The following is a 20,529-nucleotide window of genomic DNA, read 5'->3' as shown; positions in this document are numbered from 1 at the left end:
CTTGCTGTTGGGGGGTATTATGCTTCTATGTGCAGTGGGTAGTGCTGTTCTGTCAAGGTAAGGAAGGCCTGGGTTCGAGTCTCCGGCCGGGCAACCAGGGTCCTCTCTATGTGGAGTTTGCATGTTCTCCCTGTGTCTGTGTGGGGTTCCTCTGGGTTCTCCGGGTTCCTCCCACAGTCCAAAGACATGCGGTCAGGTTAACTGGACGTGCTAAACTGTCCCTGGGTGTGAGTGAATGTGTCTGTGTGTCTGCTCTGCGATGCACTGGCGACCGGTTCAGGGTGTATCCTGCCTTCCATCCAGTGGCTGCTGGGATGGGCTCCACCTCCCCAGTGACCCAGAAGGATAAGCAGCTTAGAAGAGTGTGTGTGTGTGTGTGTGTGTGTGTGTATCTATACAAATGTTTAAAATATGGATGTAAATTGAATATATATGCGTGTTTTTTTTTTTTAAAGTTTTTCAACTTTTTTATAGATTTTATGTAAACTCTTTACTATGTATGCATGTGCATCTGTGTAGTAAAGACATAAAATGAAAAGACTGACCAAAACATGTTGGTGTTTGTCTGTTACTGTCATGTTGAATAACATTCATTCATTCAAAGCCACATAAACCTTTTATATGTCAACTTAAACAGAATCAGTAATGTAGAAGACCTTCACGCATGAGTTACATGTACAGTGTTTAATGTTTTAAGAAAAACCAACATAAATATCTTTGCAAATCATTTAAAAGATTATTTATTGACAATCTCTCATCTAGTCAGAGGTGATTTAATTACAACTGTTGTAAAGTCCCAAGTTGGAACTGTCCTCATTTAAATTTTATCGTGGTTTCATCTTCAAAACAAAGCCCACATATGCTTAGACTTGTGTGACATCAGTGAAGACAACCTGATGCACATTTGTCATTCGCAATCGTTTCACCATTTTAACTAAAAATTAATATCAGGAAAAGGCAACCTGAGTCAATATACACAAGTTTCTACGGGTTCATTTTTGTCAGAAAAGAAAAAAGTTATCCGACACCAGCTGGCACTGTGTGAATAAGTCGTAAACAGAGCGAGTTTAAATGTGACACGCAGCTGCACCATCTGTTCATTTCAACTGTGCATTGAGATTTAGGAATTATTACTTTAACAGCTGCAGTAAAACTGTATTCCACACCATTACGGTTAAAGCTTTGGCAAATAATCAGAGGTTGACATGCGTGCTAAACAGTGGGGGGATCCATACGGATCATGGCTCAACTACGATTCGTTACCTCACTATGTGGCCTTCAGATCAGCTCAAGAACAGCGTAGAGAGCTTCATGGAATGGGTTTCCATGGCCGAGCAGCTGCATCCAAGCCTTACATCACCAAGCGCAATGCAAAGCGTGGAATGCAGTGGAGTAAAGCGCCGCCACTGGACTCTAGAGCAGTGGAGACGTGTTCTCTGGAGTGACCAATCACGCTTCTCAGTCTGGAAATCTGATGGACGAGTCTGGGTTTGGCGGTTGCCAGGAGACGGTACTTGTCTGACTGCATTGTGCTGAGTGTAAAGTTTGGTGGAGGGGGGATCATGGTGTGGGGGTGTTTTTCAGGAATTGGGCTCGGCCCCTTAGTTCCAGTGAAAGGAACTCTTAAAGCTTCAGCACCAAGAGATTTTGGACAATTTCACGCTCCCAACTTTGTGGGAATAGTTTGGGGACGGCCCCTTCCTGTTCCAACATGACTGCCCACCAGTGCACAAAGCAGGTCCATAAAGACGTGGATGAGCCAGTTTGGTGTGGAAGAACTTGACTGGCCTGCACAGAGTCCTGACCTCAACCCCATAGAACCCCTTTGGGCTGAATTAGAGTGGAGACTGTGAGCCAGACCTTCTCGTCCAACATCAGTGTCTGACCTCACAAATGCGCTTCTGGAAGAACGGTCACATATTCCCATAAACACTCCTAACCCTTGTGGAAAGCCTTCCCAGAAGAGCTGAAGCTGTTATAGCTGCAAAGGGTGAGCCGACATCATATTAAACCCTATGGATTAAGAATGGGACGTCACTCAAGTTCATGTGCGTGAAGCCAGACGACCAAATACTTTTGGAAATATAGTGTAACCTCTTCCTGGCCATTGAAGTAAATTACTGGACCATAAGAACTCAAAAATATTGTCTGCAGAAATCTTAACCTTTAGTATTGAATAAAAACGTATTTTTTTAAGAAACTAATAGTCAGGATTTTATATAAACTTTTTTGTCAGCACATGTATCTTTATAGTTAAATACTTATAGTTAACTATACTTACGTTATAGTTAAAGTACTGACCAAAACATGTTGATGTCTTTTGTCTTTTACTGTCACTATGAATAACATATTCATCACTATCAAAAGCCACATGTAAGACCTTTATATTTCAAATTAATTAAAAATAATTGGTAATGTGTAAGTACTTTAATCAATTACATGTGAGATATTTACATTGAAAGTACAATTTAAAATGTAAAGCTTTAAAATGCACATCTTTACAAATCATTTTAATGCGTGACAGTAAACAGTATGCCATCTAGTCAGAGGTGATTTCATTACTGTTGTGAAGTCCGAGGGTGGAAGTGCCATCCTTTCCTCATTTAAATTTAATGTGGTTTCTTCTACAAACAAAGGCAACACACACTGTGGGAAAATTGGCCTTTGGGACTGCAGTGAAGACCACCTGAAGCTAAAGGTTACCAAGACTGAGTTACTACAGTGCCCTCTTGATTTATTCCAGTTTTGTATATTTGTCATACTTAATTGTTTCAGCTGTTTAACAAAAATTGAACATAAAAGTACAGTCCCATTTCCAGTAAAGTTGGGATGCTGTGCAAAATGTAAATAAAAACAAAATGTAATGATGTGCAAATCATTTAAACCCTGTGTTTAATTGAAAATAGTGCAAAAAGTACAAAAGTACTTGCTCATTTTCAATTTAATGACAGGCAAAAAAAAAAGGCCGGTGAAGTTGTCCGTCCATCCATCCATCCATCCATCCATCCATCCATTTTCTAAGCCGCTTCTCCTTCTGGGTCATGGGGGGTGCTGGAGCCTATCCCAGCAGTCTTCAGGCAGAAGGCAGGATACACCCTGGACAGGTCGCCAGTCCATCGCAGGGCATACAGACAGACACAGACAGTCACTCACACCTAGGGGCAGTTTAGCATGTCCAATTGGCCTGACTGCATGTCTTTGGACTGTGGTGGGAAACCGGAGAACCCGGAGGAACCCCACGCAGACACGGGGAGAACATGCAGACTCCACACAGAGAGGACCCCGGTGTAATGCTTAAAAACCACCAACAGGTCAGTAATATGACTGGGTATAAAGAGCAGCTCAGAGAGGCGGAGTCTTTCAGAAGTAAAGAGGAGGAGGGGTCACCACTCTGTGAAAGACTGCACCATCAAATAGAGCAACAACTCAAGAAGAACGTTTCTCAACATAAAACAGCAAAGAGCTTCTGCTTTTCATCGTCTACGGTGCAGAATATCATTAAAGACTCAGAGAATCTGGAGAAATCTCTGTCTGTGAGGGACGAGGCTGAACACCAGTATCTGCTGGCCGTGATCTTTGGGCCCTCAGGCAGCGCTGCATTAAAAACAGACATGATTCTGTAGTGGAAATCACTGCATGGGCTCAGAAACACTTCTGAAAACCACTGTCTGTGAACACAGTTCATCACTGCATCCACAAACGCTGTTAAACTCTAAAACACAAAGAAGAACCCAAATATAAACAGGATCCAGAAAATGCAGTGATTTCCACTACAGGAACATCTGCTTTTAATTCCTAATGCTGGGCCTCCAGCGAGAAGAAAATTGGTAGAGTTGCACGGTGAAAACCACTGCTACCCAAGAGAATAAGGGCTCATTACATATTTGACAAACACTTTGACCCCCCCAGTCCTTTTGGAATAATGCTCTGTGGACTGACGAGTCAAAACATAGTGGTGGCGATGTGATGATGTGGGGATTCTTTGCTGCTTTAGGGTTTTAGGGGCAACTTGCCATAATCGACAGAACCATGAATTAGTCCATGATCTGAAGCTCAAGTTATGAGCTTTGAATAAAGTATTGTTTGCAATATATTGTGCTCCACTTGTATATCATACTTTATTGTATTGCACTGTGTTTTGTAGTTTACTTTATTGTTGAATGCACAGTGTATTGTAGTTTATTGTACTGCACAGTGTTTTGTAGTTTATTGTATTGTATTGAATGGAACAGAGTTCTGAGTTCAGCTCTGCTCCTTTTCTCTCTGTATCAGTGACTGTGTTTCTATCAGTATCTGAGCTCAGGACCGTCTCTCTCTCTAACCTACTGGTAACTAGCAGAGAGACTTTCTCTAGACAGACAGAGCTCTTCTTGTAAGTCGCTCTGGATCAGAGCGTCTGCTAAAAGCTGCAAATGTAAATGTAAAAGTTATGCCAACAAGACAACGATCCAAAGCAAAACAGTCCAACTTTGAATGGCTCATAAAGAAAGAAAATTAAGATTTTGAAGTGGCCTGGTCAAAACCCTGACCTGAACCCCACCTGGCCAGTCGACAATAAATTAAATTAAAATGTATCTAATATTTTAAAAACAAGATGTGTTCAGGGTCTTCCTCAGGCTTAAATTTAAAAACAGCGAACCCTCCCAATCCACCTAGTCCTGGAGCTCACCCCTTCTCCAAAGAGAATCCAGGAGCCCTCTCACTGCCAATGGGAAAGCTCCATCTACTATGAGTGCTGGAGGTTGTGCGTCCAAGGGTTCAGCATGTTGCAAAGGGCCAGGCACTGCAGGCCTGAGGACAGAGACATGAAAGCATTGAATTGAGAGAATTGAAAGGGTAATTGGAGTGTATGTCACCCTGCTGATACATCTCAAAACATTAAATGGTCCAGTGCATTGAGTTTCTTGCAGGGAAGATAAAAGTTTATGTACCAAATGGGCAGCCATACTCTTTCCCCTTGGCCAGTACCTCCCTGTGGTGGCAATCGACTTCAGCCTTCTGTATCCCAATGGCTCTCTCCAGGTGAACGTAAGCCAACTCCCAGATCTCCTCACTGGGTTTGATCCACTTGTCAATTGCTGCCCACTACCAGGAACCCACAGGAAGAGCAGAGGTTGGGAACCATGGTAGATCTGAAAGGGCGTGAGACCTGTGGAAGAGCTTACAAAGGAGCTCTGGGTATATTTAGCCTAGAGGAGAGACCTACACACATTTACCCTGTCGATTCCATCAATAACTGTTGAGAAACCGGCCAAGTTCTTGGATCAGTGTCTCAACCTTGTATTTTGTCTCAGGGTGATGCCCAGAGGTAAGGCTGTTGTGGATCCTCAAACACTTCATAAACTCTGTCCATACCTCAGAAGTAAACTGGGTCCTTCAGTCTGATGTAATGTCCACATGATGAAAGAGAGCCTCTGTAGTCTGAAGGGCAGTGGGAAAACCTGGACGAGGGATGAGACAGCAGGCTCTAGAAAACCATTCAACAACCACTGTGGTGGTACTACTGTCTTTCTACACTTACCATCTTTCTTCTCCAAAAACATGAAGCTAGATGATCCAGGTCATATGAAAGGATGGATATACCCCATATATAGAGCCTCTTTTTGTAACCTTCCACAGGCCACCTGAAATGCAGTTTGGGCTGTAGGACTGATAATAATTACATATCGACTTAACATTGAAAACACTTCCAAAGGCTTCACTGCTGTGGTCCTGAATTGAGTAAGCCACTTTAAAAGATGGCCAGTGCTGGTTCACTGTCTCAGTTCTCTCCCTCAGTCCATCCTATTCTTCACACAAGCATTACAGGATGTACACTCAGATAAAACTGAAACTAAAGGGGCCAGAGATCTCTTTGGGCAGATATTATAGAAGACCCACTTGTAGAATTCTCCAAAGAATCATCTTTGTACGTGAGAGGTAAATGTAAAGAACCTTTCCACAGTTCCATTAACCTCCACGTAATATAAAAGTTCTGTTCCAATAGACCTTGTTGTGTCATTTTATGGTCAGTTTACACATTTTAGAAAATTTGGGTTTGAGCAGTTTTTCTGTGTGTGAAATATGGATGGCGTTTTGGAAATTTGCTGCCATTGAACCTTGTGGTGAACAAAGATGTTCCAAAGTCTATACATTTGGTCTTGTAAACACTTTTCCACGGAATATCACTGAACTCTTGGAATGGGCACTTGCAAAAAGTAATGATTGACATGCCTCTCTGCTGATCATAATTGTCTTAGTATAGCTTACTGTAAGGGTCCAGCCAGTGCCGCCAGCTGCCAGCAGAGGGTGACGGCGGCAAGGGGCCATAACTTCAGGGAACTTCAATTCCCAGAAGCCCTCAGGCTGATTAGGTCCATCTCGACACACCTGTGGACTCATCTACTCAAGGCTGTGTAGCATTTGTCACACCTTTGTAAAGGGGTGACCGGTACGGTACTTGTTGTTGAAGAAAAGAAAAGGGGGCTGAGAAAAGAAGTTGCCCCAAACCTGAAGAGAAGAAAAAAGGGCTACAAAGAATAAACTGTTCCAAAGATACTTAAAGCCAGAAAAAAGCTCTTGAGCTACAAACGGCTCCAAGAAATAGAAAAGGTGTTTGTTCCACCAAGAGCAAACAGCTCAAAGTCTACCTTCCCTTCGTTCTTACAGAGGAGGTGTGTTTAGTTTTCTCTGATTTTGCCTTTCCAGTTCAGCTTTTGTTTCAGCGTCTTTGTTTGACTGTTTCCCGCCTTTTCATTTCCCCTTCCTTGAGGTGCTTTACCCGTTGTCACCTGTGCGTCCCAGTGGTGCAGCGGTAACTCCACGGGCCACCTGGCTCCAGGCCACCTCAATTACAACGTCCCAAACACTCACGCCTTTGCCCCAATAAATTTTATTTAGTCCTCTTTCTCAGTGGTTTTCATTTCTGCACTTGGGTCCACCTCCCCGCCGTTCCGTAGCACTTACTCTGTCAAGCAAAGGAAACTCGAAACAAGCATGCAGCGCGACTGCTGGTGGCAGTGAATTAGTCAGAATTATGTTCATAAATGGTGGAAAGTTGTTACTACGATTCCTGTAAAACCTCCTCCTTAACAGACACAGGTCCCTTCCATGTGAATGTTGATTGGCTAAAACATTTTTCTGCTTTGATTGATGTAAAAATAGTGTCCAGAACTCTTTGGTTCAAATTGGCCAACATTCATATTTTTATCTGTTTCTGAATTTTCCTTTGTGCCAATGATCTTTTAGTCAAATGCTGCCAGGTAGTTTGTCAAACTTTCTGCTCAGACATGTCAACGCAAACTAAGTGAGGCAGGACTTATCAGAATTTTGCCGATGGTCCACTACAAGGCTGAAAAGTAGTGGTATTGGGCATATTGTTCCATCGATGTTGCAAGTAAATAGTTCTCCTCTAGTAAGTTTAATAACTACTACTGTAACATCAGTTACTCAAACTGTAGTCTACTGCCATGAAAGCAGCTTCCACAAAGCTTTCTGGTTCCTCTACTGGCTCATTAGGCCTTGAATACATAGGAGGTCTGGCCTCGGTGAGTGGCGACTACACTGGACCCTACGAGAGCACTGGATTCACAGCTTGGTCGAAGATGTTCAGGAAAGTGTTGAAAAATCCTTTTAATGCATAGGGTTTAATATGATGTCGGCCCACCCTTTGCAGCTATAACAGGTTCAGCTCTTCTGGGAAGGCTTTCCACAAGGGTTAGGAGTGTTTATGGGAATTTCTGACCGTTCTTCCAGAAGAACATTTGTGAGGTCAGACGCTGATGTTGGACGAGAAGGCCTGGCTCACAGTCTCCGCTCAAAAAATATGTTGAGGTAATTAAGCAGTGTTCAGTGGCTACCATGTACAGGAAATGTGTGGTTGGAAGTGACCTGCCTGCTTCTCGGCTGTATCAGCCGGTGCTGAGCAGCCGTTCTCCCTCCTCCAGGCTCAGTAAAAGAGGTTTCATCTAAAGCGCCGTTTTCTTTCTCTTCGCTGACAGCAGCGCACACAAAGAATAGCTTATTGCAAGCACGTCACCTCGGATTAAGAAAAGCTTTTACTGAAATTTGTCTTGTGCTTGACTTAAATTTATTCACCCCTTCACAAAATGAACAGGAAAACCACTAAACTGTGCAGGCGACTGACTTACTCATGCGGTTTCTGAAACTGTCAAAGCAGAAATGTTATTTATTGCCACAAGAAAGAGGTGGTGCTTTTCAGCATAGAGGGACGCAGTGTCCTCTGCCACGAATAAATTCAGAGTCACAAACTGTAGCTTCCAATCTAGGCTTAGAAAAATGATTGAAACGGTGGTTGCAGAAGTGTTTATTTCACTTCTTTGTAGTTAATCACACAATAATCTAATGGTGAATTTCCGCTGATCTCTCTACGTTCATGAAAGGTATGTGGCTTGGCCAAAGACGTGTTGGTGTGCTACAAACTAAAGGGGTTTACCATCTCATCATTAAATCACACGATGCAAGAACATTGACGGTGTTCCTCACATACAGTGTTGCCGCGTTAGTGCAGAGTGAGGGATTGATGTGTAAGAACTTGTCAAATGATAAAAGTAAATGTAATAAATGAAGACTCAGATTAGGCAAGTTTAAAACGTGAAACATTAATAAGAAAAATATAATAAAGAAAAATTAAGAAATGAAAACATACATAAAATGTAAAGGTTAATAAAATCTAATCCAAATAAAAGGAAGACAAGAAACTATTTTATTAAAATGAGAACAATAATTAAAATAAGAATAAATATGAATAATAGATTAAATAAATAATTAAAGAGAATGGTAAAAAAAGATGGGTGGAGGTGGTCAGAGAGTAGAAGTGTGTAAAGTGACCGAGTGACCCAACGAGCTGAGCTTTAGTGGTTCCTGTAGTGAGGGTCCAGTTTGCTGGTGCTGGAACTGAAAGCAGATTTTCCCAGTTCAGTAAAAACCCTCGGTACCTGGCATGTGATCCGAGTCTGATAAACACCATTATGAGCCTGATGAGTTCAAACAGGACTGTCAAATACGGAAGCGTTGCTTGTACGTGTGAACATGTCCACACCAACCAGCCATTTCATTCTACACTCATTGTGCATTTTATCAGCTCCACTTACCATATAGGAGCACTTTGCAGTTCCACAGTTACAGACTGTAGTCCATCTGTTTCTCTGCCCCCCTTTCAACCGGTTCTTTTAATGGTCAGGATCCCCACAGGACTTATGACAGTTCCAGCTTGACCCTGAAAGCAACCCCAGCATGAGAGCTTCATGAATTGGGTTTGCACACAAGCCTAAGATCACTGTGCAGTGTCAAGCATCAACTGGACTGGTGTAAAGCACGCCATCACTGGGCTCTGGACCAGTGGAAAAGTGTTCTTTGGAGTGAATCATGCTTCATTCTCTGACAGTCAGAAGGACAAATCTGGATTTCCTGGATGCCAGAAGAAACCTACGTACCAGAACGCATACAGCCAAGAGTAATGTTTGGTGGAGGAGGGATAAGGGGCGGTGGCTGTTTTTCAGGGCTTGCCTTCGACCTCTTAGTTCCAGTGAAAGGTAATGTTAACCTCTTAAATGACCAGAGCTCACGGGCAGGCCCAAAGTTTTATTACACACCTCTGGGAAATGGGAGTAGCTCAGCCAGTTTGCATTGAAGGCTTTGTAGTTACTAAATAAGCCGTTGTGTATAATAAGCCTGAGATTTTAAGGAGTTAATGTTGCCAATTATGAAGACATTTCACATTTTATGCTGCCAATTTCCTGTCCCATCATGACTGAAGTCTGAGGAGGAACTCCAGTGGTCTGCACAGAGCTGTAATACGAATTGTGAGCCAGACCTTCCCTAATTCCCAAAACACACCAGTGAAGCCTGTTATAGCTCCTTCATTTTAACAGCCATGGTTTTGGAATAGGACGTTTATATAGATGTGATGGTTAAGGTGTCCACATCTTGGTCTAACACGCATGTTGTTATGCCAATTTAGACCCAGCGAGACTTAAATTAGTCACGGATTCACTCAGGACACAACAGAATCACAATTAGGAAATTAATAATTAAACATTTCCATAGATTTCTCCACTGTGCTATGGAAAATAACTACTCACGAGGGATAAAAGCACAGCTAGTTTAAGTCTGAGTATGATGGTGATCTAGCAAAACTAGATGTGCCTTTTGAAGTTCCCAGCAGAGAATTTTGCATCAGCCAGATACCAGTGTCAAATTAACACTGTGAGATCGCACTTCACTGTGGTCGAACGCATTTTTTAAAGTGTGCTCTTCTTAGACATTTCCAGTTTTCCAGTCAGTCAGTCACCCAGATCCTCTGGTCTTCAGTTATGGACAGTTTCTGACACATGTCTACATGGAAAAAGGAAGAGAAAGTATAGTTAGTGGAGAGAAATGGTTTCGGTGTTTTGCTCATGTACACTGATGTGGTAATGCCATTATTTTTGTGACTCACGCATCATAGTCACCAGCTGCTCTGTTTCCAGTGCTTGGTCCCCGTTCTCCAGATATGCACCGGCCACCGAGTCCATGTACTGAAAAACATCAACTGTGTGTTTGACGTGCACATAAAAACATTTCCAAACGCCTCACGCTAAAACGTTCCACCTAAAATATTTATTATAAGTCACTTTGAGTTTGATGTAATATGTTAACGTTGAGTTTCAACATGTACCATTAACTCTATAGTTTATATATAGAAACTGAGCTGCAAAAATGGCCCATTTTGAATTCACTGTGTTTGTGATGTCATGAGAACCAACCCATTTACATTCAGCAGGTTCTGAAAACCACTGACTGTGAACACAGTTCATCACTGCATCCACAAACGCTGTTAAACTCTAAAACACAAAGAAGAACCCAAATATAAACAGGATCCAGAAACGCTGCCACCTTCTCTGGGCCTGAGCTCATTTAAAATGGACTGAGGGGAAGTGGAAAAGTGTCCGGCGTTCCGACGGATCAACATCTGAAATTCTTTTAGGAAATCATGGACACTGTGTCCTCCGGGCTGAAGACCACTCAGCTTGTTATCAGTGCTCAGTTCTAAAGCCAGTATTCATGATGGTTTAGGGGGCATTAGTGCTCATGGCCTGGGTGACCTCTCATCTGTGAAGGCGTCATTAAAGCTGAATGATATAAACATGTTTTATCAACATCTGCTGCCGTCCAGACGACGTCTTTTTCAGGGAAGGCCTTGATTATTTCAGCAAGACGACGTCAAACCACATTCTGCATGTATTACAGCAGCACTGCTCCGTATTAAGAGTCCAGGTGCTAAACTGACCTGCCTGCAGTCCAGACCGGTCACCACTGAGAACATTTGGCACATTATGAAATGAAAAATACCACAAATGAGCCCCTGAAACTGACGATCAGCTGAAATCCTGAATCAAACCAAAACAGAAAACATTTCACTTTCAGAGCTACAGCAGTCGGTCTCCCTCCGAACTTGGAGTGCTGAGTGGTAAAGCCCCTGTCCCAACTTTTTTTGGAACATGATGTTGGCATCAAATTCATTTTTTGAAAAACTACAATTCAGCATCTTTCAACATCTGCAGTATTGTCCTTATATGGTTTATGTGATTTGCATATTGTTGCATTTTCTTTTCATTTAAAAAAAAAAAAAAAAACCTTTTGTAAATGTTACACCATTTTACCAGCCTTTTGTTGTCCCCGTCCAAGTTTTTTTTGGATGTGTTGTTGGCATCAAGTTGAAAATGATTGTTATTTTTCAAGAAACAATACAATTTCATAGTTTCATAGTTTCATAGTTCTTTGCTCTATTTTCAATTAAATATAGGCTTTAAATGACTTGCACATCATTGCATTTAGTTTTTATTTACATTTTGCACAGCGTCCCAACTTTTATGGAAATGGGGTTTGTGGAATTATTAGCCTTAGTATTGTTCATATTACATTTTAAGATGTATTAAAGAAAGCTTATGTTTAGCATTGAAAGCTTAATGGTCATATTGTACAATTCTAAGAGCTAAGAGTCAGCACATAAGGCTGTGTGAATACACAAGGATGTCAGATAAGCAGAGCCATTGTCTGGAAAACGGGGGGAGTTGATAAACACAGGAAACACCTTAAGCTGACCTTGCAGACGCGCTCACGTCTTTTATGATGTGGATTGGTGAGATGGCCTAACGCACACATTGGACGCTGGGGTAAGGAAGGAGCGGTCATGCGACTATAAAAAGGGAGTCAGATGAGAAGCGGTCAGAGCTTACTTGGGAGACACATGATGCCTGTTCTCTGTTTGTAACCAGAATTCTGTAATAAACCGTTTGTTTCACTTCAGTCTGATCTACTCGTCTCATTTGTTTTGCATCAACGAACACGCAGGACTGGTTTCGTCCACAATTTGATGACCCTGACGTGATGCAAAGGAGACCATTAGAAAAACAGGCTTGATCTTCCTCCATTACTCATCACAGGCGCGCCATTTAATAAGGTAAGCAGAAACCTATTTAAATAAATTCTGCATATTGACAACTGCTAAATTAGCGATGAGTAAAAGAGGTTGGATCAGGTGATTAAATTTAAAGGACTGAATTGGAACAAACGTAAGGTGAGAATAATGGAAAATGTTTTTGGGTAAATGGTAAAGTGATACTGAGTGATTAATAAGGTATTGGGCTTGTGTTTTGCCGGGAATTGGTGAACCCCTCCCATCATCTGACGAGGTAATGGGATAAGGACTGGGTTGAAAGCCCCTGGGATTGGCTCTCCCTAAAACAGGGTTGGAGTCCCTGAGGTTCGAGTCCTCTAAAGTACCGGGTTGGAGTCCCTGAGGTTCGAGTCCTCTAAAGCGCCCATTCCTGATAAGTTTGAAGTTCCTCACATGCAGCAAACCTAACGGTGATAACTCAGCATTGTGGGTCATGCAAGTAAAACTTAGAAGACGTCTTGGTGAGTACCAGTTTTTGAGCAACATGGCTGAATACAGTAAAAGAGATTTAGAAAAGGAATTGGATAATACAGCTGGGGTGGGGAATTGGCAATGGAAAACATTGGAGAAACAGATAATCATTTTGGCTAAAGCGGTTTATGACTTAGAGATAGACCCAAAAAAGTGGAAAAAAGTGAGAGCAGAAACGGAGAAAATGTTGAGAAAATGGATGTTGGATAAAGAACTGTCCCCCCATGACCAGATTTCTTTGGGACAGGCGTTAAATGATTTTACAGCTAGAGCAATAAAGGAATTAGACGAAGCTAAGGCAGAACATGAAAAGGCAGGAATGTTTAAGAAGGGAAAAGCCAGGAAGAGGTTATCAGATGCAGAACAGGAAATAGCTAAGGTCAGAAGTTTGAAGTGCACATATAATGGCAACCTGGATAGAATGGTGCGGAGTGGTGCCAAGTATCCCCACCCTCCTACGATAACCTAACCCCGTCATTAACGTACAATCAGGCACAATAGACATAAGACCACAACAGCCCGGCCCCTCGACGCAATGTACTGAGCGCGTTCGGTGAGTATATGGGTCTTGCAGCTGAGGATTGGACTAATAGAACTAGCACACACCCAGGCCACGGGGGCGTACAGCAAATATGGTTCCGTACAGCCATCCTGAAAGTCATGCCAGATTATGTTAGAAAAAAAAATGGAAGACGATCCCAATATGGGACCAGACGCCTCACATGACTCATGGCTGAAAACCATTCTGTTTTATATGAACAAACACAAGGGACAGGTAGACGCCAGGACAGGTGAAGTAGACAAACTGCAGTTGGAGCTGATGAAAGCTCAACTGGCAGAGGCTCGAAAGACTTTAGGTGAGGACAAGAAAAGGACCAACCCAGGTAATATGGTGATCACCGCTGCTGAAGACAATTCTGTTAATTATGCAGGGCGGCAACCACAATCACAATCCCCCATTCCACAGCCGCTGCCTCCCCAGACCCAGCTGTTGCCATATCAACCACAGCCAATTGTGGTTCAATATCAACCCACACCATATGGGGGTCCGTACAGGGGACGTGGTAGAGGCAGGGGGAGGGGTAACAGGGGCGGGGGCCATAGTCCGCAGCAGTATGATTTAGGCTGCTTCAGATGTGGCGCCATGGATCACTGGGCACAACAATGCCCCCATCCGCTGGCAAGAGCACCACACCATTCTCAGCCTCAGCACCAGGCCACCTACTACCCGGCCCCTCACCCAGGTGCTGCCCCAGGGGGACAGTACCAGATGAGTCCATGGGGGGGAGAGCACTGACGGGGCCCACTGGGGGACCCTGATAGCGTGGTCATGGCAGAACCCATGCTATCACTGACTGTGGGCCACCTGAGATTGCTATTCCTGATTGACACAGGAGCCACCTTTTCTGCTATCAACTCTCAACTTCCACCAGATATGATGAGTAGTAACTATCTCTCAGTCAGAGGTTTCTCAGGGGACTCAATGACTCTGCCCAAAACCAAGCCATTGGTTGTTTATAATGGCTCTCAGACTATCACACACACATTTATCATTGCAACTCAAGCACCAGTGAATTTGTGTGGACGAGATCTGCTGATGAAAATGGGGGCTTCCATTCTGTGCAGCCCCACAGGACTGACTTTAACCTGGCCAAATGGTCAGGTCACAAGTTGTTATGGTGAGAACGGCCCAAGCATGTATTTAATATCTGCCACAAATGATGACATGGTGGATATTTACTGGGGCCACATATTTCGTTAGCGTTACATCCAGGCCACATGGCAAAGCAGTTAGGGGGCATGACCAAAAGGGCAAACGCTGCCACCGATTGGGTACAGACGCAGATTCCTGACGTTTCCTTTTCCGAAGCCACAAAAACATTTTATTAGGGGTGAGACCCATAATCACATCACGCTGACACATGATTTGTTAAGTAGACATCATGGTTGTGAGGCAGCTGACCATATTGACACCCATGTCCTTTTGTCACATCTCCCGGATGGATTGTGGTCTGAGGGCCCCGATGACGTAGGGCAAATACAACAAACTCCAGTGTCATTTAATATGACCTCGACTCAACCAATCTGGCTTCCCCAATATCGCCATAAACCTGAGGCTATGGCCTCCCTAGACCAAACTATTGATGCACTCCTCAGAGCTGGAGTGCTAGAACCATGTCAGTCTAGGTGGAACTCTCCCATTTTGCCAGTTCCAAAGAAGGAACCTGGGCAGTACAGAATGGCGCATGATTTAAGGGCCATTAATGCAGCCCTGGCCACCCAAACCATCCCCGTTCCCAACCCATACACCACACTATCTGAACTAGACCGCAACAAAACTTGGTTCACGTGTGTAGATCTGGCCAGCGCCTTTTTCTGTGTAGAGACATTTGCGCGTTTACACACCGTGGCAGACAGTACCGGTACACACGTTTATCACAAGGCTTCGCCTGTTCACCCGGCCTGTTTAACCAAGCATTAAAGCAAAGTTTGGACACTTGTTCTCTCCCTGAAGGTTCCATTTTAATCCAGTATGTGGATGATCTCCTGATTGCTGGAGACACCCAACAGGCTTGTATTGAGGCTTCAATAGCAGTATTGGAGAAACTGGCCGAGTGCGGGTACAAAGTCTAGAAGCAAAAACTGCAATTTTGTAGGTCAAGAGTCACCTTTCTTGGCAGAGTGGTCACTAAGGGGAGTACAGGTATGTCCCCCGAGCACCGGTCCTCTATTTTAAGCCACCCCAAACCAATCACGGTCAGAGACATGTTGGCATTTTTAGGGCTGGTAGGATACAGTCGTTCATACATACCCGATTTCACTGGTCGCACCGCTTCGTGAGATGATAAAGACATTAGGCATTTTGTCATGGACACCTGAGCTAGAGCAGGCGTTCATTGAACTAAAACAGGAACTAGCGCATGCGGCTGACCTTGCTAGACCAGACTACACCATTCCATTCTACCTGGATGTTTCTGATACACCCTCATTGGTAAATGGAGTGTTGTTTCAGAAAAAAGGGGGAGGTAGACAGGTGGTAATGTATCTGAGCATTCCTCTAGATTTAGTAGAGAAAAGACAACCATGTTGCACCAGACATGTTGCAGGACTAGCCAAATTAGTGCAAAAAACAGCACACATAGTTGCAGGATATCCATTACATGTGCTGACCACACACGGAGTGGTAGCATATATAAATTCTCAGATGTTCACGCTCACTCCCCTCAGGCAAAGACGCATACATAAAGTACTGACAGCCCCCAACATTACTTACACTCACGATGGGATTAACATGGCAGATAACATGTTAGAAGGACCCCCGCACGAGTGTGCGAGAAAGGTAAAAATAGAAGGGAAAATAAGACCAGACCTCAAGGGCACGCCAATAGAAGGGGCACTAAATCTGTGGACAGATGGGTGCGGTTATAGGGGAGATGGCGGAGAAATAAAAGCAGGGTTTGCGGTAGTACAAGAAATGAATGGGGAAGTAGATGATTTTTGGACAGTGATCTCAAAAGAAGTCAAGAACGGTCCCTCAGCTCAGAAAGCGGAACTATTGGCTGTCATTGCGGCGCTCGAATTAGCAGAAGGCAGGGCAGTTAACATCTACACAGATTCAGCCGATGCAGTGGGAGCAGCCCACATCGAATTACCCCACTGGAAGGAGGCAGGTTTTCTCACCAGTGCGGGCAAACCCGTTAAACACAAGGAAGAGTTGTTAGCACTAGAGAAAGCGATACAACTACCAAAACAGGTTGCCATCATAAAGTGCAAGGGACATCAGAAAGGGGACTCATTGGTAGAAAGAGGTAATGTGGCAGCAGACAAGGCAGCAAAGGAAGCGGCAGGTTATAAAGAACCAAGTTTGCAGATGGTGTTGAAGAAGGTGAACCAACACGGGTTTCCCAAAAGAATACACTCAGATAATGGTACTCACTTCACAAGTAACGCCTTGGCATGGGTAGAGCAAGTACTAGGCCTGAAACATGCGTACGGATCAGTCTCAAGGGAAGGTGGAGCGCATGAACCAAACACTGAAATCAAAATTGAACAAAGTTGTATACTCTACAGGGCAAAATTGGCTGGACGCCCTACCAATTGCATTAATTAGCATCAGAAGCTCTGTAAACAGAGCCACAGGGTTCACGCCCTTTGAACTGATGACAGGTAGATCTTTTCCGGGGCCCCATACCGCGCTAGCGTGTAAAGACATACAGCACGAATCTCACCAAGCCTACTTTAATGAGCTGAGTGGGTCTATCTGAAAGTTATCAAGCGGAAGTGGTGTGAGCCCAGGTGGACAGGACCCTACAGAGTGGTCGAGCGAACTTCTCATGCCGTTCGGCTGAACGGCAAAGGTCCTGCTTGGTACCATCTCTCCCAGTGCAGATCAGCGCACCTACCGAAGGCAGAAACATGAACATTTCTGTTAACGGACATAGTTAAAATCAGAAGTAGACGATCAACTACAAACAAAGACCATTGTATTAGTAGATACGGGGGAATAGAATTAGACCACACCCTAGGCAGCTCCACAGCATGGACCTTTGATTTGTGTGACGTCATTAACTGCGCAGGTCAGAACTCAACATATAGAGGTTATGACGTTTATCTTTGCTGGGATCTGCAGGTCACGAATAAGTGTGGGTATGGTTGGAGCTGGGATGATAGGTGGTGTAGGTATTGGCACTCAGTGATAAAATATACGGGTAGATGGCAACCCACCTTAGCTGCAAGAGACGCTTACACTCATAAGACAGATTGGGAACATTACTTTAGCAGGACTCAAAATCCATTGACCTTATCTATTAATTGGGAGAAATCGATTATGGATGCGCATCGGGGTAGGACTGGTCGTTCTCCATACCTCATATTAGGAGTAGATGTATCGGGTAAGGACCCATTGGGGTTAATTAAAATAAATATGCACAATAAAGTTATATCAGCATCGGTTAATAGCATGACTAATACATTTACCCCCGCCACCCAGGAGGTGAGTGATCCAGGGCCTAAGGGCTCGGACTATACTAAGTGGTCACCGGGTGATATTGTTAAATTAACAGGATATGTAGGGGATAATTTGTGGCTCAAATGGTTAGCAGCCCAGGCTGGGGAAGCTGGGATGGAGGACTGCGTGGCTTGTGCACAGACTCGTGTCCCGCTGTCCTTAGCCCCAGCTCCTTTATTTCCAGACAGGCTTTAAATGTATGATTGAGCTCACAAAACAAGCGAATCCGATTAATTGTACTACATTAGCTGGTATTTTGCCCATTTAGAGCACCACTTAGCGGCAATTTCACCTGTTTTAATCGCACTTACGTTGATGGCGCCGGCCGAGGTAAAATGATGGGCCAGATTAACCCTGATTGGTGTCACATTACGTACTCAGGGAATGCCTCCGTAGGCCCATGGGCCAGAGCAGGGCTATATTATTACTGCGGCGGCACTATTCTTTTAGTCAGGATGCCTACTCACACATTCGGTCTCTGTGCCATGGTAAGGCTGGTGTCTCCAATATTGTTAGTAGGTCAGAGTCAGGCTAAACACATTACTATACATAGGCGAAAACGTGAAACCACAGAAGATCATTTCAATCTCACCAAAAATTCACCCACTTACATAGACGCCATAGGGGTCCCAAGGGGGGTCCCCGATGAGTATAAGCTAGTTGATCAAATAGCCGCAGGATTCGAAAATATTCCTATTATCTCTGCCCTCTTCCCCGTCACCCCCAACAAAAATGTAGATCTCATCAATTACGTTAATTACCAAGTCATGCTCCTTGCCAATTTAACCAAGGTAGCCGTTGAGGGCCTCAGTGCACAGCTCTCGGCCACGTCTTTGATGACTATACAAAATAGAGTGGCCCTAGACAAGCTTTTGGCGGAAACGGGAGGCGTCTGTCACACGTTTGGTGATATGTGTTGTACATTCATCCCCAACAACACCGCCCCGGATGGATCAGTCACTATGTCTGAATTATTGAATTGCGGAGAATTGTGGAATTATTAGCCTTAATATTGTTCATATTACATTTTAAGATATATTAAAGAAAGCTTATGTTTAGCATTGAAAGCTTAATGGTCATATTGTACAATTCTAAGAGCTAAGAGTCAGCACATAAGGCTGTGTGAATACACAAGGATGTCAGATAAGCAGAGCCATTGTCTGGAAAACGGGGGGAGTTGATAAACACAGGAAACACCTTAAGCTGACCTTGCAGACGCGCTCACGTCTTTTATGATGTGGATTGGTGAGATGGCCTAACGCACACATTGGACGCTGGGGTAAGGAAGGAGCGGTCATGCGACTATAAAAAGGGAGTCAGATGAGAAGCGGTCAGAGCTTACTTGGGAGACACATGATGCCTGTTCTCTGTTTGTAACCAGAATTCTGTAATAAACCGTTTGTTTCACTTCAGTCTGATCTACTCGTCTCATTTATTTTGCATCAACGAACACGCAGGACTGGTTTCGTCCACAGGTTGTACATGCAGGGCACTGTGAGGCAAAATAGTACCCAAATACAACTTTGGTCAGGTTTACCACTATTTACTGTAATTGATGTTAGATTGTCACTGTCCAAAGAAAAATGCATTCCTTTTTTTCCAGATTTCTTTTACCAGAAATCAACAGAAATGGTCTGAAATTTTCTTAGAAAAACCATTACAGACCATTATATTGACATTAAAATGATCAAATAGTTCTGTTTTTTTCCCTAACGATACCATCTTGGAGATACTTTAAATGTTTTGGACAGTTACAGTATATAAATGTAGAAGTTGTCCTTTGATCAAATGGTTTCATGAATCTAGCCTAAGATCCAGATCTCAGATGTCCAGTTTTGGTGTCGTAAAAAAGATTTTCTTCTTGCTTTCTAACAGCCACACGTCCTTTCAGACCCACAGAGTCGTTTTCTCACAGTGGACGAATGAACAGAAACACTTGAGGGCACTGAAAAATAGTTCTGGTGGTCTAACAGGTATTCCAGGGAGTCCCATTGTCTCTCTAGCTTTTTCCAGTTTTTTTCCCTTTATTATCTTTATCCTTATCGTTCCCTTTTTAGATACACAAAGAAAATAAAGACATTGGACGAATTTGTTAGTTTGGTAATTGCGTGTGTGAATCTATTAAAGTAACTGCTAAAGGCGTTAACTCTCTAGAAGATGCTTTATGCTTGAAAACCACAAGCAGCAACACTCTTTTAACTAGAGATGAGCCTTGGCCTTCCTGTTAGAGCACCAGCACACTGCACTGATGGATTTCCTGTTAAACATAAATTACCAACACCAGAACCCTGCACCTCCTGAGAGCCGACACAGCTGGAACACGTTTTCATTAACCTGCATGTCATTTTTACACCGTTATGTAATGTGCAGTATCTTGTATTACAATTTTTCACAGTTCCTGGACTTCATAGTGTTCTGCGTTCCCCTGACAAATTTGGGGCAGTTGTGGGCTGGAGGTCAGGGAACCAGCCCTGTAACCAGAAGATCGCTGGTTCGATCCCCAGAGCTGACAGTACGTGACTGAGGTGTCCTTGAGCAAGACACCTAACCCCCAACTGCTCCCCGGGTGCTGCGGATTGGGCTGCCCACCGCTCCGGGCAAGTGTGCTCAC

General features: G+C 43.7%; 1 protein-coding gene across 1 annotated transcript; it reads left to right on the top strand.

Moving 5' to 3' along the window:
* The first annotated feature begins 14,029 nt into the window (after positions 1-14,029).
* On the top strand, positions 14,030-18,955 carry LOC108410981. Its single transcript, XM_017682326.2, has one exon. It carries the CDS (start codon positions 15,753-15,755, stop codon positions 17,019-17,021), a length of 1,269 nt encoding a protein of 422 aa, XP_017537815.2. The 5' UTR covers positions 14,030-15,752; the 3' UTR covers positions 17,022-18,955.
* The last annotated feature ends 1,574 nt before the right edge of the window (positions 18,956-20,529 follow it).

This window comes from Pygocentrus nattereri, chromosome 24 (assembly GCF_015220715.1).
Source record: "Pygocentrus nattereri isolate fPygNat1 chromosome 24, fPygNat1.pri, whole genome shotgun sequence".
Lineage (NCBI taxonomy): Eukaryota > Metazoa > Chordata > Actinopteri > Characiformes > Serrasalmidae > Pygocentrus > Pygocentrus nattereri.
The sequence above is the reverse complement of the archived record's forward strand: the minus strand, read 5'-3'. Positions and strand labels throughout refer to the sequence as shown.